This window comes from Bufo gargarizans, chromosome 8 (assembly GCF_014858855.1).
Source record: "Bufo gargarizans isolate SCDJY-AF-19 chromosome 8, ASM1485885v1, whole genome shotgun sequence".
Classification (NCBI taxonomy): Eukaryota; Metazoa; Chordata; class Amphibia; order Anura; family Bufonidae; genus Bufo; species Bufo gargarizans.
Window position 1 is genome coordinate 122,982,740 of NC_058087.1, and position 24,993 is coordinate 123,007,732.

General features: G+C 42.6%; 1 protein-coding gene across 1 annotated transcript in view; it reads left to right on the forward strand.

The window, feature by feature from the left end:
• The first annotated feature begins 3,700 nt into the window (after positions 1–3,700).
• Positions 3,701–24,993, forward strand: part of LOC122945269 (microsomal triglyceride transfer protein-like) — a 95,348-nt gene continuing 74,055 nt past the window's right edge. The window contains exons 1-4 of the mRNA XM_044304291.1: positions 3,701–3,996; positions 15,426–15,613; positions 20,695–20,814; positions 24,875–24,982. Coding sequence (XP_044160226.1) covers positions 3,936–3,996; positions 15,426–15,613; positions 20,695–20,814; positions 24,875–24,982 — 477 coding nt within the window. The 5' untranslated portion in view covers positions 3,701–3,935. The remainder of the gene's footprint in view (positions 3,997–15,425; positions 15,614–20,694; positions 20,815–24,874; positions 24,983–24,993) is intronic.

The following is a 24,993-nucleotide window of genomic DNA, read 5'->3' on the forward strand; positions in this document are numbered from 1 at the left end:
TATTAGATTCTTGCTACACTTTCTAATGTCCTCTGCCCATCAGGGTTACTTAGCTTACCCTGGATCGCCTTCTCTTGTAAGGTGGATAACTGTGGGTTTTCTCCCAGGAGGTTGGATCCTGCAACTGGGGTGTCTTCAGAGCTAACTAAGGCTCTCTTGTTCTCAGGCAGGCTGGAGCTTCTCACTAGCCTCCTGGACATCACTAGCAGCCAGGGCTATCCAGCTGCATGTCAGGAGCAGGCTTTTTAACCTCTGTCTTCTCAGACTCCTGACTCTGCACTAACACTCCCTGTCTGGGCCTGGACATTTATACTAGGGGCTCCCTATCTCCCTCTAGTGTCTGGGATGTCTAACTACACCCAACTAGGCCTGCTGTTGCATCATACAGGGGTACATTGCATATAACAACACATTAAAACATACATTAAATGCAGAATTAAATATGACATTTCTGTTCCTTGTGAATAGGAGTAACGCGCACACCAATTGACCCTTGTGTAGTGCCCACCCCTACCTAGTGGGACACTACATCCGCATATTTTGCAGCCCCATTGAAGGGAAAGGGTCTGCATTCAAGCTGCAAATACTGTGGCTCAGATGCGAACCAAAACAATGGTCGTGTGCATGAGGCCTTACAGTCAGTTCTGGTCAGGGGAGCCGCGGTTGATATGGGAGATGCGGGCGACATACAGGCCGTGTTTCCCAGAAGAAGCACGCTCGTGTGAATCAGCCCTAAATACAACCTTACTGATGATCTCGGGAGTTTACTGCTGAGATATTTAGAAAATTGAGGTAATTTGCAGTAGGTAATCATTAGGATTATTACCATTATAGACATTACATAAAATATGGTAAAGATTTCTGATACATGTGGGTCCTAGAATGAATGGAGAGGGCAAGGTGACATCTTCATTCATTCTTTGCCTGGATGAGATGGCCTGTGACTGTCGCACCAAGGAAGACAGGGGACAAAGACCACCAGCTTGGGAGGTTGGTGAGGTCCTGAATCTTAGTCATTTATAGAAACTACTGTGGATTTGCCATAAATGTCTGATGAGAATATTTGTTTCTTTAAAAGGGATTGTCTGAACATATAATTACCTATTTCACCAGCCAAAGCTCATTGACTTGAACCTGGGCATGTGACCAAAGGACATAACATCACAGGCCGAGGAGGAGGCAGCTGTGTTTTCCTGAATGCCACACCCCTTCCAACATCTGATCAGCAGGAGTCCTAGGAGTCAAACCCCACTTATCTTATATGGATGACCTACCCTGAGGATAGCTCATAATTAGAGGGGTTATTCAACCCCTCAAATTCCTACCCCATATGCCCGGGCCCCTCAAACACAATGTACTTACCTCTCTCACCGGCACCCGTGTCGCTTCTGAATCCTGAACTGCTGCTGTTTCATCACCCGTGCACGGATGAAAACATCCAGCGTTGGGAGGGGGGCAGCCAATAGCAGGAGGGGACGAGCCTCCATAGCATCACCTGCGAAGCTAGATAGGTTCGTCCCCGCCTGCTATTGGCTGACATACCTCCCCCCGATGCCAGATGTTTTCATCCACGGACATGGAGATGCAGCGGCGGCCATGCGAGCTTCAGAAGCAACGTGGGTGCCAGGGAGCGAGGCAAGTACATTGTGTGTGAGGGGCCCGGGCCTATGGGAGGGCATTCGGGGGTTAGATAACCCCTTGAAGTCTCGAATAACCTCTTTAATCATTATCATTGTCAGAGTGTCCCGCTCTGAATCATGATGATATCATAGTAGTTTGTTTTCTTCTTAGAAAAACTGATCTTACTTAATCTAGACCCAATAAATATGACGTAGACCAACTTTGATTTATCATAATCGAGATTAGATCAGCATTATTCCTGAAATAACAGGAGCCGTTGGAGATCAAACCGACAGTTGGCTTGACTGATGGATTTTACAGTCAATGGCATTTTGCAGTCTGCTATATATTCCGCAGATGGATCCAGACCCATTCAACTTGAATGGGTCCGTGATCTGTCCGCACCGCAAAAAAAACATGTTCTATTTTTCCAGTGCGGTGGAACACCCATTAAAGTGATTGTGAGCCACAATATGGGCATGGCCAGGTAACGGCTGTGTGATTGAGCCCTTAGGAGAAATAGTACCCCCTCTCCTCCGCCTTCTCATGGTCCTGATACTGGTGGACAACTGACTGGAGCAGAAATCTTTCTCCTCTATCCTGCTTGCAGTAGGACAAACAGGGCCATTCCTTCAGCCATTCCCCAGCAATAAAAAAGAACGGATCACAAGGAAATTATCTCCATGTTCGCTGCACAAGACTCTTTCAGGAACTAACAGAAAACCTTGTAGACTGACAAACAATGGTGGCAACATTATCATTATAGGTTTATTGTTCTTTTAAATCCTTCAACTGGTGGAAGAGTCCAACTGTAATCTTAAATGAAGAGAACCCTTTTTATTTTGACATTGGTTCCCCTTAGCTAAAGGACACAGCTTGCACCAATGGTATGTCAATCCCTACAGAGTGAGCAGTTTTATGAACTTAGTGGCAAATTTATTAAGACCAGTGTTTTAGACGCCGGTCTTAATAAGGCCCTGGCTGGCAGGTGAATCCGCCAGGGTCGGGCCTCTACATAACTTCAGTGGATCCACCGCTGCTTATAAAATGTAAGATAGCTTCCTTGCTGTCTTACACTTAGACTATTTTTTACTCCTTAAATAGGCATAGAAAACGGTAAATGACATGGGCCTACCAGCCTGTCCCCTTCCCCGCCATACCCGCGTTTTTAGACCTGGCGTTAGCGGGATAAAGTTGCAGATTGCATCTTTGCACTGCAATCTGTGCCAGAAAGACACCTAATATAGGTTTTTTTCTGTTTAATAAATGACCCCCTTAATCTTAATCTAAGCTTTAGCCCTTATGGCCACAACCGTGTCCATTTTGCAGTCCTCAAACTGCGAATCCGCAAAACACACATGCAGTCTGTGTGCTGACCAATTGACTTCAGTGGTTCTCATTTTGAGGACATATTCTATATTTTTGCGGAACGAACATACACATGCGGATAGCACACAGATGATCAAGGTGCTTTCTGCATCTGTATGTTTGTTCTGCAAAAAGATAGAACATGACCTATACCACGGAGCCACTGAAGTCAACGAGTCTGCAAAAAGTGCAAATGCCCGGACGGTATCCATATTTTTGCGGATCTTCAATTTTCGGAATACAAAATATATACGGTCGTGTGCATGAAGCCTAATCTCCAGCAAGTTGTGAATATTTCATACAATGTATCAATGTTTAGCTCACAGAGTATTTTCCGGCCTGGACTGCAGAAGCTCCTCAGCTGGTCTGTGCACATTTTCTGACTTTTGATGTAAAGAATGCATGGATTCAATGACAATAAGCAATGAATCAGAATACAAAAAGCTAATTAAACACATAACTTTTCATGGTCACAACTAGTAGGCTTCATTTACATGAAGACCATAAATCTCCAGGGAACTGGCAACATCCTAGCAAGGAGAAGTGCAACCAAAATACAGTGGATTTAACATCTAAGCACTTGGCATAACTGAAGAGCAGCAGGAGAAGCAATGGAAATGAGGGACTGAAAGCAAAAGGAAGTAGAAGTTTTCTCTGCCTCCTCCCCCAGCTAATGAATGGAGGAGGAGGGGGACATCAGAACAGTCCGTGGGAGGAGGCCACTCGTCAGTAAACACTAGTCAGAAAGTTTCCCAAGTCTATGTAGATCTGATGAATGATTAATTAAGGATGGTAAGTGGACAATGCTGTATATGTCCAGGTCTCCTCTCTGGGGCAGAGCTGAGGGACAATCCAGCATTGAGATGACTGAATATTAGAGTTCTCTGAAAAGGAGCTGGTTTGTGAACAGCGAGCCACATCTCTCTCGTGAGCGTCCATTGGACAGGATGGCTGGCAGTTCTGAGACCCCCCTCCTCCTCATCCTAGCCTGCTGCTGCCTTACACTGGGTAAGTTGGGTAAATGATTTCCAAGTACTGTGGATTTAGTCATGACTAATAACGCTGAATCATGTTTGAAGTTGCCAGTGCTGAAACCTTCTACTGGGAACTTCTAATGTGTCAGAGCAGCCTACAACTATATTCAACAGGTTAATAGGGCACATTTATTACTGTAAATGTATGTGCCGGACGGGTGTGTATTCCATAGGCATCATTTATTGTCCGTTTTAAACACTTTATCGCTTTACTAGACACTTCTCTGGCTTTGTCGAGTCCAAAAATGAGAAAGATCTATTGATAATATTCAACAGTTTGTGGTCAAAATAGTGTAAAGTTAGCCTTAGGCCTCTTTCACACGACAGTATGGCTTTTGCAGTGTTTTTCGGTCAGTTTTTCACGGATCCGTTGTTCCGTTTTTTTGTTTCTGTTGTGTTTCATTTTCTGTTCTGTTTTTCCGTATAGCATATACAGTAATTGCATAGAAAAAATGAGGCTGGACATAAAATTTTCAATAGATGGTTCCGCAAAAATGGAATGGATACGGAAGACATACAGATGCATTTCGGTATGTGTTCCTTTTTTTTTTTTTTTTCCGGACCCATTGAGTTGAATGGAGCCATAGAACGTGATTTGCGGGCAATAATAGTACATGTTCTATCTTTCAACGGAACGGAAAAATGGAAATCCGGAAACGAAATGCATACGGAGTACATTCAGTTTTTTTTTTTGCGGAACCATTGAAATGAATTCCGTATACGTAACGCAAAAAACAGCCTGTAAACGAAAAAAAAAAATGGTCATGTGAAAGAGGTGTTACTCTGGTGTAAGGAGGAGTGTCTTCTATCAAGATTAGAGGTGATCAAATCGATTCATTCATCAAAAAGTGTTCAAAAGCAGCAAGCGGCGAAGCATGAACAGTTGCTGCTCCAGCAGCTCGATTACTCTGAGCAGCAGCACAGACATGAGATTGTCAGGGCTGGGCGAGAGATCTGGCCCCTGGCTGCTTAAGAACTCTTATGCCTCATTCACACATCAGTGTTTGGTCAGTGATTTCCATCAGTGATTGTGAGCCAAAACCAGTTGCGGCTCTTAACACAGAACAGGTGAAGATCTTTCCCTTATAGCTTATGTCTGTGGAGGCTCCAATCCTGATTTTGGCTTACAATCACTGATGGAGATCACTGACTGAACACTGACGTGTGAATAAGGCTTTAGGCCCCTTTACACGGGCAAGAATTCTGCGCAGGTGCAATGCGTGACGTGAACGCATAGCACTCACACTGAATCCTGACCCATTCATTTCAATGGGTCTGTGTACATGAGCGCATCAGTTCTGCGCTGTGTTAAAAAACGCAGCATGTTCTATATTCTGCGTTTTTCACGCAGCCCTGGCCCCATAGAAGTGAATGGTGCTTCAGTGAAAAACGCATTGCATCCGCAAGCAAGTGCAGATGCAATGCGTTTTTCACTGATGGTTGTTAAGAGATGTTCTTTGTAAACCTTCAATTTATCACGTGTGTGAAAAACGCATCAAAACGCATTGCACCCGCGTGGAAAAAAACTGAACGCAATCGCAGTCAAAACTGACTGAACTTGCTTGCAAAGTAGTGCGAGTTTCACTGAACGCACCCGGAGCAAATCTGTCACGCTCGTGTTAAAAGGGCCTCGAATCAAGATGAATCTATTACACAGCATGAACAATTGTAGTATATTAGGGTCCTCCTCGGACTGTGTTATCAAAATATATGCTGTCTAAATATAAGGCGTCATGCACACAGCCATGTCCTTATTTTGGTCTACAAACTACAGATCTGCAAAATACAGATACCTTCTGTCATATTGATGATGTATCCAAAGGATAGGGGATCAATATCTGATCGGTGAGGGTCCAGCTCCCAGAACCCCTGACAACCAGCTGTTTGAAGAGACTCCAGTGTTTCGGTGAGCGCTGTGGCCTCCTCACAGTATTCCCAGCATAGCACCGTATAGCAGCTTTTCTTGGTATTGCAGCTGAGCCCCATTCACTTGAATGGCACTGAGCTGAGCCTTGTCCGCGTGACTGATGAACGTAACATCACTGGCGTAAGAAGAGGCCACAGCACCCACCAGAGCGCCAGCGCCACTTCTAACAGATGATCAGCCGAGTTGCTGGGAGCTTCAATAAAATAATGCCAGAATATGCTCATACAGTTGCAATAAAAAGTATGTGAACCCCTTGGAATGATATGGATCTCTGCACAAATTGGTCATAAAATGTGATCTGATCTTCATCTAAGTCACAACAATAGACAATCACAGTCTGCTTAAACTAATAACACACAAATAATTAAATGTTACCATGTTTTTATTGAACACATCATGTAAACATTCACAGTGCAGGTGGAAAAAGTATGTGAACCCTTGGATTTAATAACTGGTTGAACCTCTTTTGGCAGCAATAACTTCAACCAAACGTTTCCTGTAGTTGCAGATCAGACGAGCACAACGGTCAGGAGTAATTCTTGACCATTCCTCTTTACAGAACTGTTTCAGTTCAGCAATATTCTTGGGATGTCTGGTGTGAATCGCTTTCTTGAGGTCATGCCACAGCATCTCAATCGGATTGAGGTTAGGACTCTGACTGGGCCACTCCAGAAGGCGTATTTTCTTCTGTTTAAGCCATTCTGTTGTTGATTTACTTCTATGCTTTGGGTCGTTGTCCTGTTGCAACACCCATCTTCTGTTGAGCTTCAGCTGGTGGACAGATGGCCTTAAGTTCTCCTGCAAAATGTCCTGATAAACTTGGGAATTCATTTTTCCTTCGATGATAGCAATCCGTCCAGGCCCAAAGCAGCCCCAAACCATGATGCCCCCACCACCATACTATACAGTTGGGATGAGGTTTTGATGTTGGTGTGAGGTGCCTCTTTTTCTCCACACATAGTGTTGTGTGTTTCTTCCAAACAGCTCAACTTTGGTTTCATCTGTCCACACAATATTTTGCCAGTACTGCTGTGGAACATCCAGGTGCTCTTGTGCAAACTGTAAACGTGCAGCAATGGTTTTTTTGGACAGCAGTGGCTTCCTCTGTGGTATCCTCCCATGAAATCCATTCTTGTTTAGTGTTTTACGTATCTTAGATTCGCTAACAGGGATGTTAGCATATGCCAGAGACTTTTGTAAGTCTTTAGCTGAGATTCTAGGATTCTTCTTCACCTCATTGAGCGCTGTGCTCTTGCAGTCATCTTTACAGGACGGCCACTCCTAGGGAGAGTAGCAGCAGTGCTGAACTTTCTCCATTTATAGACAATTTGTCTTACCGTGGACTGATGAACAGCAAGGCTTTTGGAGATACTTTTATAACCCTTTCCAGCTTTATGCAAGTCAACAATTCTTAATCGTAGGTCTTCTGAGAGCTCTTTTGTGCGAGGCATCATTCATGTCAGGCAATGCTTCTTGTGAAAAGCAAACCCAGAACTGGTGTGTGTTTTTTATAGGGCAGGGCAGATGTAACCAACACCTCCAATCTCATCTCATTGATTGGACTCCAGCTGGCTGACACCTCACTCCAATTAGCTCCTGAAGATGTCATTAGTCTAGGGGTTCACATACTTTTTCCACCTGCACTGTGAATATTTACATGGTGTGTTCAATAAAAACATGGTAACATTTAATTCTTTGTGTGTTATTAGTTTAAGCAGACTATGATTTTCTATTGTTGTGACTTAGATAAAGATCAGATCACATTTTATGACCAATTTGTGCAGAAATCCATATCATTCCAAAGGGTTCACATACTTTTTCTTGCAACTGTATGTTTTTTAGGGTACCTACATTTTTTGCTGCAGTTTGTGGCATTTTAGTGTCATTTTTTTTTCTAAATAGGAGAACTCATTAACAGTGATGGCCAATTCGTATTGTTCGCCAGCGAACACATGCGGGCTGCCATCTTTTCTCACAAGTCCGGCGAGGTACAGGTAAGCCCTTACCTGTGCCTGTGCATGAGCAGGTCTGAAATCAAATGCTTTCACCGGGAGCAGGCAGTTCCGAGAACAGCCGCCGGGGGCCTTCATCGGGCTGTTCCACATTTGATTTCAGACCTGCTCGCGCACAAGTAAGGATTTACCTGTGCATCACCGGACTTGTGAGAAAAGATGGCAGCCCGCATGTGTTCGCAGGCGAACAATGCAAACTGGCCATCACTGCTCATTACCAGCCTTTTCTGTGAGCTGTAAAATGATGAGCGCTACTTCCAAAAGAAGCTAGTCAAGTACCACCAGCCCAAAAAATCACGGACATATCTATTTTCTATCATGGATACAGGAAAAACAGTCGCTTATTTTTACAGACTGTCCAGAAATTTCTGAACGGTTGTCAACCCTTTTTACTGGGTCATCCTGACACGGACAACACAGCTTGCTTCATCCAGTTCCTGATGCAACATTGATATCATCAGTCAGGGGATGTTCTACCACTATTATTACTCTCCTGCCAAAACTAAATTGCAAGATGGAAGGGCAGTTTTTTCATTGCTGCCTTAAAATTCTAGGAGTGAGGTAAAACACCCCCTTCCCACAATTTTAGACCTGGAGTGAGCGACCCCCAGACTGTCTACAGCTGGTCCACATTTACCAAAGGGGCTCATGATGGATGTGATGCAGGTATAGACACGTTTTTCTAACTCTATACAAACTATTGGTTGACTTACTGCATTGTCAGGCCCGGTATGTGAAAGTGCTAGAGGGAGAGGATCGGAGTGGTAGTCCAGACAGTGGTGGTTAATGTGACTCCAGCACTCCCACGGGACCATGTGCACAGTGAAGGGACGGGTGCACCCTTTCTTCCCCTCGGGGCACACCATGGTCTAGAGGTTTCCTGCTTGATGGCGGTGGGAGTGCCCTTGGTGTTGGTGAGTGGTGTGGGGTGCAAACAGGGGTGTAGCTAAAGGTTCATGGGCCCTGGTGCAAGAGTTCAGCTTGAGTCCCCCTTCCCTCAGTGTTTTGTGGTCAGGGAGGCACATAACTTCCTGCTGCCTGAGGCAAAAATTGAAACGGCAACCCCCTCCCCATGCCAAATTCTTGACCTAACCCCTTCCCTCCAGCCAGAAGGCCCCCTCAGGCTCCTGGGCCTGGTAGGTAGTGACTGTTACCTCTGCACCCCCTATAGCTACACCCCTGGGTGCAAGGCAAGGAACCAGGCATGGCAAATATGCGATGATAATGCCTGCTTTTATAAAACCAGTAACCACGTTTTTACAGAAACTTTTAGCAAAGTGAAAATACACTTACTCTTGAGAGTAGGCAGAGTCCTTGTCAACAGTTCTCATAAGTTTCTGGTAGAACAAAGGTGGTGAACTCCACAGGCCACATCCAGATACAGTCTTTCAATATTACTGTACTCTCAAGAGGCAGAATCCTTTTAAAATGGTTCTACAATGCCCACTGTGGGATGTGGCCCTTTAAAAGACACTTGCAATCTTTCTCTTTAAAATGTGTAGGGACCCGAGACTTAAACCTCTAGGCAAGATGCTGTAAAGTCCAAGGCAGTGTACGTGTGTGTTACCTTCACGTACAGTCCCCCTCACCATTACCAACCAATATGGCTGCTAAAACCTGGGTCTGCCCCTGCCTGATAACCTAAAAGCAGGATCAGTTAACCTGTGATGTGCCTGCTAGGAGTCAACGCAACATCACAAAGTTACAGTTTTGGATAATAAATGACATGACAGGTGTTAGATTTGAAGGTAAAATAAGGTAAGTCTCATCTTTAGCATCTGAGTCACTGCATTACTGGATTTGGTGCATCTTATTCCATGCCCCCTTTCCTGCTAAGCCTGCCCCTTTCTGCTAACCACCACCACTTTTTGAGCAAATTGGAAAAAGACACCTTAGTAAATATGGGCCAGAACCTTAATTAACCTAATGTTTTCTACAAAATAAGAAACAAACTACAAAGCGGATTCCAAAAAAGTTGGGACACTAAACAAATTGTGAATAAAAACTGAATGCAATGATGTGGAAATGGCAAATGTCAATATTTTATTTGTAATAGAACGTAGATGACAGATCAAACGTTTAATCCGAGTAAATGTATAATTTTAAAGGAAAAATACATTGATTCAAATTTTCACGGTGTCAACAAATCCCAAAAAAGTTGGGACAAGTAGCAATAAGAGGCTGGAAAAAGTAAATTTGAGCATAACGAAGAGCTGGAAGACCAATTAACACTAATTAGGTCAATTGGCAACATAATTGGGTATAAAAAGAGCTTCTCAGAGTGGTAGTGTCTCTCAGAAGCCAAGATGGGTAGAGGATCACCAATTCCCACAATGTTGCACAGAAAGATAGTGGAGCAATATCAGAAAGGTGTTACCCAACGAAAAATTGCAAAGACTTTGCATCTATCATCATCAACTGTGCATAACATCATCCGAAGATTCAGAGAATCTGGAACAATTTCTGTGGGTAAGGGTCAAGGCCGTAAAACCATACTGGATGCCCGTGATCTCCGGGCCCTTAATCGACACTGCACCACAAACAGGAATGCTACTGTAAAGGAAATCACAGAATGGGCTCAGGAATACTTCCAGAAACCATTGTCAGTGAACACAATCCACCGTGCCATCCGCCGTTGCCAGCTGAAACTCTACAGTGCAAAGAAGAAGCCATTTCTAAGCAAGATCCACAAGCTCAGGCGTTTTCACTGGGCCAGGGATCATTTAAAATGGAGTGTGGCAAAATGGAAGACTGGTCTGTGGTCAGACGAGTCACGATTCGAAGTTCTTTTTGGAAATCTGGGACGCTATGTCATCCGGACCAAAGAGGACAAGTACAACCCAAATTGTTATCAACGCTCAGTTCAGAAGCCTGCATCTCTGATGGTATGGGGTTGCATGAGTGCGTGTGGCCATGGGCAGCTTGCATGTCTGGAAAGGCACCATCAATGCAGAAAAATATATTCAGGTTCTAGAACAACATATGCTCCCATCCAGACGTCATCTCTTTCAGGGAAGACCCTGCATTTTTCAACAAGATAATGCCAGACCACATTCTGCATCAATCACAACATCATGGCTGCGTAGGAGAAGGATCCGGGTACTGAAATGGCCAGTCTGCAGTCCAGATCTTTCACCTATAGAGAACATTTGGCGCATCATAAAGAGGAAGGTGCAACAAAGAAGGCCCAAGACGATTGAACAGTTAGAGGCCTCTATTAGACAAGAATAGGAGAGCATTCCTATTTCTAAACTTGAGAAACTGGTCTCCTCGGTCCCCAGACGTCTGTTGAGTGTTGTAAGAAGAAGGGGAGATGCCACACAGTGGTGAAAATGACCTTGTCCCAACTTTTTGGGGATTTGTTGACACCATGAAATTCTGATTCAACATAATTTTCCCTTAAAATGGTACATTTTCTGAGTTTAAACTTTTGTTCCGTGATTTATGTTCTATTCTGAATAAAATATTAGAAGTTGGCACCTCCACATCATTGCATTCAGTTTTTATTCACGATTTGTATAGTGTCCCAACTTTTTGGGAATCCGGTTTGTAGAAAGGAAGATTAGCCTGCTACTTTCTTTCCTAGACAGATGACATTTAGTCAAAATGCCAAGAAGGAAGAAAAAATAAAAATAAAAAAAAGTCCAGGAATGGTGCTCTCTGAATGGATCCATTACAGTACAGAAATACTGTTAAAACCATTTGCATAAAATACAAGATGTGTCAGAAAAGACGTAATGAAGGGGTTTAATCCTGGAATGCATTGTCTGTATGCCTTTTAATAAAGATGCATCTTATATTTTAAAGGGAACCTGTCATGTGGATATTTGATTATAATCTAACTAATTATTTACAATCATTAACTACTAAAAAGTGCCTTAGAAGTATTCACTTACTGGTGTGACAGATGGTTACCTCATAATATACACACAAAGATGCCACATGCCGCATGCTAATTCGAGCTGATTCGAGTCCAGCGTGATGTCATTGAGTCCAGCGTATATTTAATTCAGAGCTATAGCCACTCCCCTGCCCACCTGCTGCTGATTCCTATGGAAAATAACTGTCATTCAGCAGCAGGTGGGCGGGGAGAGTCAGGAGCTCATGAATATTCATGACTCATCATTATCAGCTGGAGCTTTTCAATACAAGATGTTGGCAGATTGACTGGGTCGATTAAAGAAAGTGACCCAGCATTTTGCTAAGAGAATCAGTCACTTATTTATGTTGCCCTTAGTTAGGACACCATAAAACTGGTGACAGGTTCCCTTTAAGCAAGTTGTTTTAACTGCATTTTGTACTGTATTGGATCCACTGAGAGAGCACCATCCATGGACCCTTTTCTCTTCCTTCCTGGCATTCTTCAATCTGCTTGCGGAAAAAACCTACCTGGGTGGCAGTTTTAACAGTTGCAGCACCCCTATATTCAGGCCGGACGGCCCCATTGGCGATTATAGTTGTTAAGTGTGACACAATCACGATAGGTGGGCCCCTTTTGATTAAAGCTGGGGGAGCGCCAAAACTACCTTTCGGTATCACACAAGTGAGGAGTGATCACTTTCTTTGGACTGCGTTACTGATATGACATACTGGTGTTAATACATTTCATTTTGCAGTGAGCAGGTATATATGGTGAGAAATACTGAAGCAGCATTAGCAGATGGGTTCTTACTTCATACAGAATTCTCCGCTTTTCCAGCACAATTTCAACAATGTGTAGTGTGAAGAGATACGATTACACATGGAAGAAGCTGTGAAGAAGAACAAGTCGTCTTAGCAGCTGTCAAAATATCTTCTGCTATAGTCCCATGTGGAACTCCCAGCAGGGAAAACAAGCAAACTGCCTGCTAAGTGGAAGGGGGGGGAGGTTAAAAAGAGAAGGCCACCTGATTCATGCATCGGGTCATCTAAAAACATTAGAGAAATTACCAGAAGAATTTAGTATTTCAGCCAAGCACTTCTGGTAATACACGCAGACAGCATCTTTCTCTACAAAAAGGATCAAAAGTCAGAGACAGTAAATTTAATGAAAATATTGGGAAGATTCACTCACCTTTCAAATCCAACCCCTTTAGTGCTTACCTTTTAATATAAGCCTTTTAACCCCTTGGTGCCATAAATAAAAAACAAAATTGTTTCCTCCCTACATTCCAAGAGCCATAACTTTTTGGCTTTCCCATTTACATAGCCATATGAGAACTTTGTTTTGAGGGACAAGATGTACTTTCTAATGGCTCCATTTAATATTCCATAAAATGTTTTGGGAAGCTGCAAAACAATTAATAATGGGGTGGAATTGGAAAAAAAATAGAATTATTGTTTTACAGGTATTGTATTTACAGTGTTCACTGGGTGGTAAAAATGACATAACTCTTTTTCTGCAGGTCATTATGATTTGATCAATACCAAACATGTCATTTTTATGTTTTAATGCTTAAAAAAAAACTACTTTAAAAACATTTCTTTTCATTGTCATTTTCTGACAGCCAAAGCTTTTTTATATTTCTGTCTACGGAGCAGTGGCAGGGCAAGCTGCAGTTTTTATTGATACCATTATTGGAGTATGTATTTTTTTTTTTTTTGGGGGGGAAGGCAAAGCAACAAAAAACGGTGATTGGGGCATTTTACTATTTTATTCAATACATATATTGGGCCAGATTTATCATGACTCTGACAGCTCACTCCGCTTTCACATATGGTTAAAGTCAGTTTTAGCCAAGTCAGATTTATGATCGGCTCTTTAAGATTGTAATAAATGTGGTTTGACGTTAGCAGTTTATCCGTCAGTAAGGAGCTTTACAAAAGTCGCACGTTTTTACGAAAAAGTTGCAAGTTTTTACGAAAAAGTTGCAAGTTTTTACGAAAAAGTCGCATGTTCTATTAAAAGGTCTCATAAGACAAGCATGGTCCTCACTGGAGTGAAATTGCGCATTTGTTTGCGACTTTTTAAATAGTTCCAATAGTAAATCTGTCTAGAGATTCATTTACATAAGAAAACACGCCCACTTTCAGAAAACTGGCGAGCATAGTGCAGAGCAGAAAAAAGTCGCAAATTTATGCTCAGTTTTAGCATTTGCGCATTTTTTTGCGACTTTTTCACTCCATTATTCTGACTTGAGCTAATGATAAATCTGGCCCAATGAGTCCAAATTACAATACACATCTTGGTATCTGAGCAGGGACCTGAGAAAATGCTAAATTGATCTTTCACCTTCAGGATATACAGAACAACGTGTATATAATATCTTGACCTGAACTTGTTACTATACACAAAACTCACCTATATCATTTTTATTATGCTGATAAGAAGAAAAAAAAAGACACCTTATAGGTAAAGTTGTCCAGGTTCAGAGCTCTCCTTCACTCATTTACAATGTCTGAGTGGAGCATCGGAGCATTTCTAGCTCCGATGTTCCCCCTTGCGCTGCGCAGCGCAGTACAAGGGCTGTTTGTTTAATTCTGGTGACATTACCGGCACTAATGGGCAGTCTTTAGCACTGCCCTTGCCTGTAAAACAGCCTAGGGCAGTGCTAAAGCCGGTGGTGTCACCAGGCTCACTTCTAGATGGAAGTCTCCGCCTAGCACCCCCACCCCCCTGCTGATCAGCTGGTTTAACAGAAGGCATGTACCATGCTAGTGCTGCCGTCCCTTCATTGTTTACCTGCTCGCCACTGCAACGGCAGCGGCGAGCAGGTGTAAGTACAAGAAGCTGTCCCATTCACTTTAATTGAATGGCTCAATCCTATTCAAGTGTATGAAGTGAACATTGGCTTGAACATTGTAGGCTTAGATCAAGTCCAGGAGAGGCAGTTCTGTTAGTGTTAGGGACCCATCTGCAGAAGCCACCTTGACGCCTGGTAGATGGGTCCGACACACGTTTGATCAAAAATGTTCACGAAGAGCTTCTATTTTTTCCATTTATAGTAGGTATAATACCACTTTAATCTAGAAAATCTATTTCCCAGTTTTATTGTGTGTATGTGAGATGTTGTGCTGCCATACGTTTGCTTTCTGCATGCTAGCTTTATGGATGTCCACCTGCGAGTAGTGTAAACTTTCTTGTAGTATGAAGTGAATGGGACAGCTTCTTGTAATTACACCTGCTCACTACTGCTGTTGCAGTGGCGAGCAGGTAAAGAATGAAGGGAAGGCTGATCAGCGGGGGTGTTGGGTGTTGGCCCCCGCCAATCTGATATTGATGGCCTGTCCTGAGGATAGGTCATCAATAAAAATAACAACCCCTTTAATAGGTTTGGTGAAGGGCGTGTAAGCCTGTTTTGGGGCAAAGTGAGCCAGAATGCCAGCACATTTGGCTTAGTAAATATCTCCCAATGTAAAAGGAACATGCAAATAAAAAATAAAAAAGTGCAGGATCAAGCATTGTGATGGTTAGTGAAGCTTGCTTTCATATCCAGTCTCAAGAATAATTTATCTCTAACTAACATAATATTTTTTTAAATATAGGTTTCTCAGATGTTCCATCTTTTGAACCCAATACCTTGTATCAATATCGCTACACACTGGATCTAATTTTAGCATATTTTGCACAATCAACAATGCCGACAACGAAGCTGCAGATTCATGCCGTTATAGACACCTCCCTTCTGTGGAGAAACAAGGACCAACCACACGAGCAGCTTGTACATGTACAGGTATGTGCTTTTTATAATTTTGGTATGTATACTGTCTAAGCTACAGAACACAAGCAGTATGACCCACTCCAATCTCCAAGTTACTTATTCCCTATCCTGCCCTACCCTGGGGATAGAATAAAGAATAAAAGAACAGCTTACCAGAAGGAAACCCGCATGTCATGTCACAATAATTTACATAACTAGAATCCACAATGGCACATTAGCCTACCTGAGGGAAACCAACGTGTGATTACACAATAGTTTCCTTGAGGGGAACCCCACATGTGTATCCTGAGGGAAAACCAATTATGATGTCAAAACAGATTACCTGAAGAAAAACCCACTGTTGATGTCGCAACAACTTACCTGAAAAAACCTACTTGTGGTGTCCCAATAGCTTACTAGAGGGAAATTATCTTGTGATGTCACAATAACAATAATAGCACACCTGCTGAACTCCACTTGTGATGTCACAACACCTTACCAAGGTAAACATTCATGTGATGTCACAATAGTAATATATACTATACTAGATTTATAATACTTACAAATTAAGGGCAATCCACCTGTGATTTCACAGTAACTTCATTGATACCCACTTGTGATGTCAAAATAGTTTACATGACTGAAACCTATTTGTGGTATATTTTTATATATTTTTATATATATAGCAGGGGATCAACCATACATTAAATACACCTGAATATATCCATCGGGGAATGATAAAGCAAGCGGAGAAACTCTCCATATCCCCCATTCCCTCTCGAACCTTGCGGCCGCTTCTCCAGCTCCCGCCAGCGCACACTCATGTATATAAGTAGAATTTAGCCTACGGATGATCTCCGTTAGGCATGGAACATACCGTGATTTCCAGTTTTTAACTATGGCCAATTTGGTTGAAAGAAAAAGGTGTCCCAGTACCACCCTCCCCTCACATGGTATCCGAACCAAATCAATCCATAAAAGAGCCAATGAGGGAGATGGCGGGAGCTGGAAGCCCAGTAGATCCGAGGCAAGACAGAATGTAGCCCTCCAGATATCCCGCAACCTCGGGCAAGACCACAAAATGTGGTACAATGTACCCCTATCGCCGCATCCCCGCCAACATAGATATGAAAGGTCGGGAAATATATGGCTCAGGCGATCCGGTGTATAGTACCACCTTAGTGTGGTCTTCATCAGGGATTCATAATGTAGAGCACATCTAATATTTTTATTTATACAGGTGAAGGCCATAGACCACTGCTCATCAGTAAACTCCAACCCCAAATCTCTTGCCCAGGAAACCAATGGTGTCGTTTTAACGAATAATCCCTTCTCTCCCATCATCATATACAGAGGCCTCAATCGTGTACCTTGTGGCGGAGCCACTGACCACAGACTAAACACTTCCCGATTGCACACCAGATTAAACGGACAGTTAGCTTTAAAAAAATGTCTAATACACAGGTATTTATAAAAATCTGTGTGTGGGATCAGGAACCGCCTATGAAGATATTCAAAAGGGCAAAGGGCGTCTGAAGTAAATAATTTGGAGAGAAGATATAAAAATATACCTATATAAAATTATACCTGTGTAAAAATTGCCTAGCGATTGCACTGTATGTTTTTCTGTCTTCTTTATGTTTTTTGTTTAGTTTAATTTTGTTTGGTATTTATTGTGGTATGTATATCGGCTAAGCTACTGTCGTTAACGTGACCGTGTATAGAGCTGATTGTGTAGCCGTTTGTCTTTTTTTATGTTTAACAATGTATGTCTTTTTCTAAAAACTAATAAAATATGAATGGAAGAGAAAAAAAAAAAAAGAAACCTATTTGTGGTTTCACAAAAACTTAAATAACCAAAACCCATTTGTGATGTCACAACAGGGTTACCTAACTAATCTTACAACAACTAACCAGGGGGAACACAACTTGTGATGTTCAACCAGCAACCTTATAGAAACTTATTTGTAATTTCACAACATAACTTTGCTAAAACCCATTTTTGATGTTACCACAGCTGACATTTGTCAGAAACAATCTTGTGATATCAAAATGAGATAGCTGACTGAAACTTACGGTACTTGATATCACAATAGCCTAATTTGAGAAAAAAAACACGTAGAATGTCACAACAGATTACCAAAGCCTATTGCAACATTATAGCTTGGTTTTCAGTCAGGTAACCTTCTGTGACATGTCACTTCTGATGTCACAAAAGCATACACCAAGGAAATTCACTTGTGATGTTATAATACCTTACATAACTAAACCTACTTGTGATGTCAAAGTAGCTTTACCAGATAAGACCTAGTTTTACCAGTTTACCAGAAAGAAACCCATAGCAGATAATTAAGCCCACTTGTGAAGCCACCATCGCATATCTGATGGAAACCTATTTGTAATGTCTAATGCCTTAGGCCTCTTTCACACTTGCGTTGTCCGGATCCGGCGTGTACTCCACTTGCCGGAATTACACGCCGGATCCGGAAAAACGCAAGTGTACTGAAAGCATTTGAAGACGGATCCGTCTTCAAAATGCTTTCAGTGTTACTATGGCACCCAGGACGCTATCAAAGTCCTGGTTGCCATAGTAGGAGCGGGGAGCGGTATACTTACCATCCGTGCGGCTCCCGGGGCGCTCCAGAATGACGTCAGAGCGCCCCATGCGCATGGATTACGTGCCATGCGATCACGTCATCCATGCACCTGGGGCGCCCTGATGTCACTCTGGAGCGCCCCGGGAGCCACACGGATGGTAAGTATGCTGCTCCCCCGCTCCCCGCTACACTTTACCATGGCTGCCGGGACTTTAGCGTCCCGGCAGCCATGGTAACCACTCTAAAAAAGCTAAACGTCATATCCGGCAATGCGCCGAAACGACGTTTAGCTTAAGGCCGGATCCGGATCAATGCCTTTCAATGTGCATTCATTCCGGATCCGGCCTTGCGGCAAGTCTTCAGTTTTTTTGGCCGGAGCAAAAAGCGCAGCATGCTGCGCTATTTTCTCCGGCCAAAAAATGTTCCGTTCCGGAACTGAAGACATCCTGATGCATCCTGAACGGATTTCACTCCATTCAGAATGCATTAGGATAATCCTGATCAGGATTCTTCCGGCATAGAGCCCCGACGACGGAACTCTATGCCGGAAGACCATAACGCAGGTGTGAAAGAGCCCTAATGAGCTTACCTGGAGAACAGTAACCCCACTTGTGATGTTGCAACAGCTTATACAATGAAATCTGTTCCTTTCCTGGAACAGCCTGCTTAAACAGTTTAGTGCTAGTGTGAAACTAGCTTTAGCTGTTTCTTACTTCAGCTCACTTATAATTAAACAGTCATAAGGTAACAATAGCTTATCTGTGAAATAGACAGTAATAATATCACAACAGCTTGATGGAAACCCACTTGTGATGTCACCGTAGCATACCTGAGGGAAATCCTCTTGTGATGTCACAAAAGCCTCTCTGTGACTGATGTCACAATAGCTTACTTAACTGAAGCCCACTTGTAATATAACAAAAGCATTACATGAGGAAAACTTACCTGAATTAACCAACCTGTGATGTCACAACATCCTTTCAGAGGGGAATCAACTTTTTACTTGCTTATATAGTACTAACATATTTCACTACACTTTGCAGCCATTATCCTCATTGTCCACAGTGACGCTCACAATCTAAATTCCCCAGTATGTCTTTGCAGTGTGGGAGGAAACCAGAGTACCTGTAGAAATCCCACACAAACATGGGGAGCACATACATACTTCGGGCCGCCACCTGGGGCCCTAAAGGAAAGAATGTACCAAGTACCCAGGTGTAGGAATGGCCAAGTGATATAGGGTGGCCAAAAATATCCCTTAATGTTTTGTGTCACGGTGCTCCAACCTGGATACAGCTGGAACCCCAGGCCTTGGCTCCAGAGCAGAGGGATGAAAGAAATAACTTGAGTCCAGACCTTGTGATGAAGTTGAATAGCAGCTTTACTTTGGTAAAAGTTTTCCAAAATGGTTTACAGACTTTGTCTTTGTCCCAGCAGGCTTTAGCATTAAACTCTGGCAGGCAAACTCAACTCTGCTACATTTGTTACTCTCTGGCTCTGCTAACAGGCTGGCTGTATAACTCAGCCTCTGCTTTATGCTGCAACTTCTCTCTTTGTAGTCTGTCTCTTAATTAGGCCAGGGAAATCTCCTCCTGGTTCCTGAGGCCCCAAGCTGTGGCCTCCATATCCAGCAGAGCTGAAGGTGCTCTGGCTGGCTTGGCTTGGCCTGGGCATGTCCAACAGAAAACCCTTCCTTTAGCTGGGGGTGCACTAGACTGCTCCTACACATGAGGTTAACCAATAAAGACAGTAGCGAGGTGCAAAGGTGGTAATGCCACTCTGAGGCGTTACATGTGTAGTGATGGGAAGGACACACCTTTCTTTTCTTTGGGGTATACCATGGTCTTGGGTTTCTCCTACCTGATGGTGGTTCGGGGTGCTCCTGATAGTTTATCCATTACAGATGGCCAATCTGCTTCTCAACTGTGTCCAGCCACCCTAAGACTTTAAACTCCTCAACATGTGGCTATGGAGAATCAGTAGTCCTTTTCAGCACCAATTCTCCAAGAACTTCTCTATATCCCTCCTATTACTCATCTGGCATGAGTTTGAATGTGCAAAGTTCTTTTCTGGCCTTGCTCATTCAGGGCTGGCTTTCCTTTAAGCTTGGATTCTTAAAGAGGTTCTCCTGGATAGTTCATCAATATTAAAATCCTGGAAAAACCCTTTAATGTTAATGCATACAGTTTGCACAAGTTAATGTTTCTAGGCTCTAATTCAGACACTAGTGGAGGTCATTTATCAAACTAATGTAAAGTAGAACTGGCTTAGTTGTCCATAGCAACCAGATTCCACGATTTATTTTGGACCACTACATTGGAAAATGAAAGTTGGAATCTGATTGGTTGCTATGGGCAACTAAGCTAGTTTTACTTTACACCAGTTTGATAAATGTCATATGTTATAAACAATTGGCATGACTGTACAATTAATTGTATACATTTCCATACAGTATGGCTGAATGTAGTGATTTGGTATTTGTAGTGTCTATAAAATATGTATCGGTTCCCTTTTTAGATGAAACATTTTACTGTTCACAATAATACAGCTCCTGGAACAAAAGAAAATATAGCCATCAATCCTGAGAAGAGAAGCTGCATAGAAATCCCTGTTATTATCCATTGGAGCTCCGGGAAGGTATGTTAATGTACAGATACAGATATTTGCCGTCCACATCACAGGAGGTTTAGGCTGAGCTATTCTAACATTGCTTCGAACCATTTTCTGCTATCAATCAAAGGAGCAGTTAAAATAACTGCAAATGTGTGATACATGTGTCTTATGGTCCAGATGTTCACAAGCAAGATGGCTTTTAAATTCTATGGGGGAGATTTATCAAACCTGGTCTAAAGAAAATCTGGCTTACTTGCCCATTGCAACCAATCAGATTCCACCCTTTTTTTTTTGAGTGCCTTTGGAAAATGAAAGGTGGAATCTGATTGGTTGCTCTGGGCAAATTTATAAATTCTTTAGTGTCTTTCAATATAAGAGGCAGGATTGCCAATCGTCTAGAAATTTCTGGACAGTCTGTAAGAATAGCTGACTTTTTTTCCTGTGTCCGTGGAAAAAAAAGTAGATGTGACCGTGTGTTTTGGAGGCTGGTGGTACTTTACTAGATTTTGGTGGTAATTCTCATCATTTTGCAGCTCATATTATCAGTATGTTGAGCTATAGACATACTCTACAGAGAATCTTTATAATTCATTCATGGTTTTCCAATTTGTCCGCAAAAAATATTGGCGGTTCATTATTTTGGGATAAGTTGTGTAGAAAAAAGAAAAATTCTATTGGCCTCTGGGCCCCTCGGACGCAAGGTCTTGTGTCCAAATGCTACCTCTGTACCCACCATGGCTATACCTCTGCTGCTCTCCTGCTACCATTGATCAATTAATGGGGTATACCAGTTATTAGAAGTTATATCATGACTTCATACCCCATGAATCAAGAAAATCGAGACATTGCACTTCTCGGAGCCCTCCAAAATGAATTGAGCATGTGCACTGCTGCTCCATTTATCTTTACAGGAGATCCAGAGTACAGTGCTTGGCCGTTTCCAGAACCCCCACAGAGATGGGCCTCTCTGACCTGCTGCTCCAGTCATTTCAGAGGGGCTCCGAAGGGTGTTATGTCTCCGTTTTTGTAATTGGCGGGGGTCCCCCACCAGTCTAATGGTTATGACCTATTCTTAGGATGGTGATTGCTTATACCAACCAGAATACCCCTTTAACATATACTTTTGTGAGTACATCCAGCAGTTTTAGTGCCGAGATATCCAATAAATAAAGTGGTTGAATTTGACCTTGATGATTGCAATGTCCCCAGCCTCATTCCCTCAGATAAGCAGACAATTCCTAATCTTACCCAAAGGAGATGTTACAGATTTGAAGGCCATAGTCATAAGAATGTGACCGATCAAGTGATATTACTTTAAGTTAATGAAAAACAGCCATGATAATTGTAACGATCAATACACAAGAGAACACAGATCTATGAATACATGTATAATAAATCTGCACCCTCCATCAAAAAGCCGAGCTTTATCTGTAAAAGCGTATACAGTATGTACACTGTCTGAGCAGCATTGTTTGGACACTAGATGGCAGCTCCACCCTGGATAGAAAAGAATATACTGCACAGGAGCTTCTTCTCTCTGCTCAGCGTCTCTAAACGTTGCAGTCACTTTATAGCAAATATTACCAGTTAGTAAAATGATACATTTCTGTGCCTGGTACGCAGCACTTTTCTACACTCCACATCTTTACAATTCTGCTATCGATAATTATAGAAATTTAAATAAGGGTAACATTTTATTACAAATGCTTGTATTGGTTTTTTTTCATTGATTAGTATTTATTTTTCTGCACAGTTCATCCATGAATTCACATATTTACATGTATTATTTTCATAGACAAATCTGCATGGCTGTGATATCACTATGTGCGGTATACTACAGATATTGATAACCTATCCTGCACGGATCAGCTATTTTGGGCAGCAGAGGTGCAGGAAATGATACGATGTACGGAGTGGACGAAGACGTCTCTGTACACTATGTAGCTTCTGCAGTGCAGCTCTCAGTTACTTGAAATGGATCTCAGCTGCAGTACCCCAGCACATCATACCGTACACTGTACAGTTTCCAGTTCTGCCAGAACAGTTTATCAGCGGGGCTGCTGGGTATCAAAGACAGGTCATCAAAATCTGTCGTCCCCACAACCCCTTTTGGAGGCTTATTACAACTAATCTCAAAACACACCAGTTTTATTGTTAATAATTACTTTACCATGAATATTTTTCAGATATTTTTGAATATCCTGTATTGTTTTGCACCGATCAGTTATAAACGATCACAATAATGTATAGGTAGGTCTTTACCTGACTAGACTTTAAATATTTGCATAATATCCCCATTCCCTTGAATACCATTTCTGGTTACAGGGGCGAACACAGAACTTGGTCAAAGTATAGGGGGAGTTAATGTACATACAATTGCAAGTGCATCCAAATAGATATGGATACATAGGCATTTGTTACACAATCTCAAAGATCTCATTTCTCTTCAATAATATTGCCATTCAGTATACCTAAACTAAACCGCAATACAGTACACCTGAACAATTTCTCCTTACTGCACCCATAAATACAGAATCCCTAAATATACCATCATACACGAGAACAAAAGTGCAATACAGTACACCTGAACAATGCCTCCATTCCGCATTCCTAAATACAGTATGTCTAAAAATACCATCGCACTATAAACGAGAACAAAAGTACACCTGAACAATATCTCCATACCACACTCCTAAATAATATCGTATACCTAAACAATGCCATCATATTGTATACCTGAATAAACCCACAATACAATACACCTGAATAATGTCTCCTTATCGCATAGATAATACAGCATACCTAAACAATGCCATCATACTGTACACCTGAATAAACCCGCAATACAGTTGTAATGCTAATGTAAACATTAATCCAAACTGAGGGCCAGAAAACGTGGTGTACCAGACACACTTTGCACAAGCCGTCACACTCTGAACAGCCTTGGGGATCGGGGTACTCTTCACCCGCCTCCAGCATGGAAGGGGGACTTTGGCAGAGCCCTTCCCAGGTGTCAAATAACAGGGCAGCTGGGCACACTGGCTGCAGTTAGGCAAAAACCCAAAGTAAATACCATGACACTATGCAGTGGTCAATAGGGAAACACGAGAATGGTCAGTAAACAGAAGCGAGGGCACAAGAACCAGAAGACAACCAAAACCAGAGTCAATAACCAGAGAAACCATTCACCAGATAGCTTCAGATCCACAGCCAGGGAAGCAACTGAATAATCAACAGTGAGTGAGGGAAAAGACCAGGTTTAAATATCCCTCCACAGATCATCCGACACTGCTGAGGTCACACCCAATCTGCACCCTCAGACCAGGGAAGCACAGGTGAGGGCTGAGAGTGTGCAGAGGAAGGAACCTCCCACCGCATGTTCAAGTCAGGAGCCATGACAACAGTGGTTACCTGGCAACAGCTGATGCTAGGGGTTCCAGCATCCCTAGCATCAGTACCAGCATCAGTACCGGGAATGATGGTGTCCCGTCTCCCAGCAGTACCAAGATCCAGAGTGGATCTCACAGAGTGACGTGCACGCGTAAAGCATGACCCTTTAATAGCTCCGCCCTCCGGGGATGACAACCCGCCCCTAGAGGCCAGCAAGCAGTGAGGGATGTCCCACCAGAGGGCCAGAGACCACCTGGGAGAATGAGAGACACGTCTTTGCTTGGTGATATGCTTCCAGAGAGACTGCGTCTGTCTCCCTAGCTGTCTGACAACAGTGCACCTGAATAATGTCTGCATATAGCACTCCTAAGTAACACAGTATACCTAACAAACGCCATCATACTGTACACCTGAGCAAACCCGTAACACAGTACACTTGAACGATGTTTCCATACCACCCTCCTAAATAATACTGTCTACCTAAACAATGCCATCACATGGTAAACCTAAATAAACCTGCAATACATTACACCTGAACCTTGTCTCCATACCTCATTGCTAAATAATACTGCATACGGAAACAATGCCATCATACTGTATACCTGAACAATGCAATTTTGAATTGCGCACTTTGCTAAGATGAATTATTATAGGCCCTGCATTAATACTAGTTCAATGTGTGCCTTTTTTCCAGGTTATAGGCTTGTACACTACAGGTGAAGATGATAGCCTAGTGCTTGATATAAAAAGGGGACTTGTCAGTCTGTTTCAGTTCCAACCACTTTCCGGGACTCATTTAGAGGTAAGTGACTA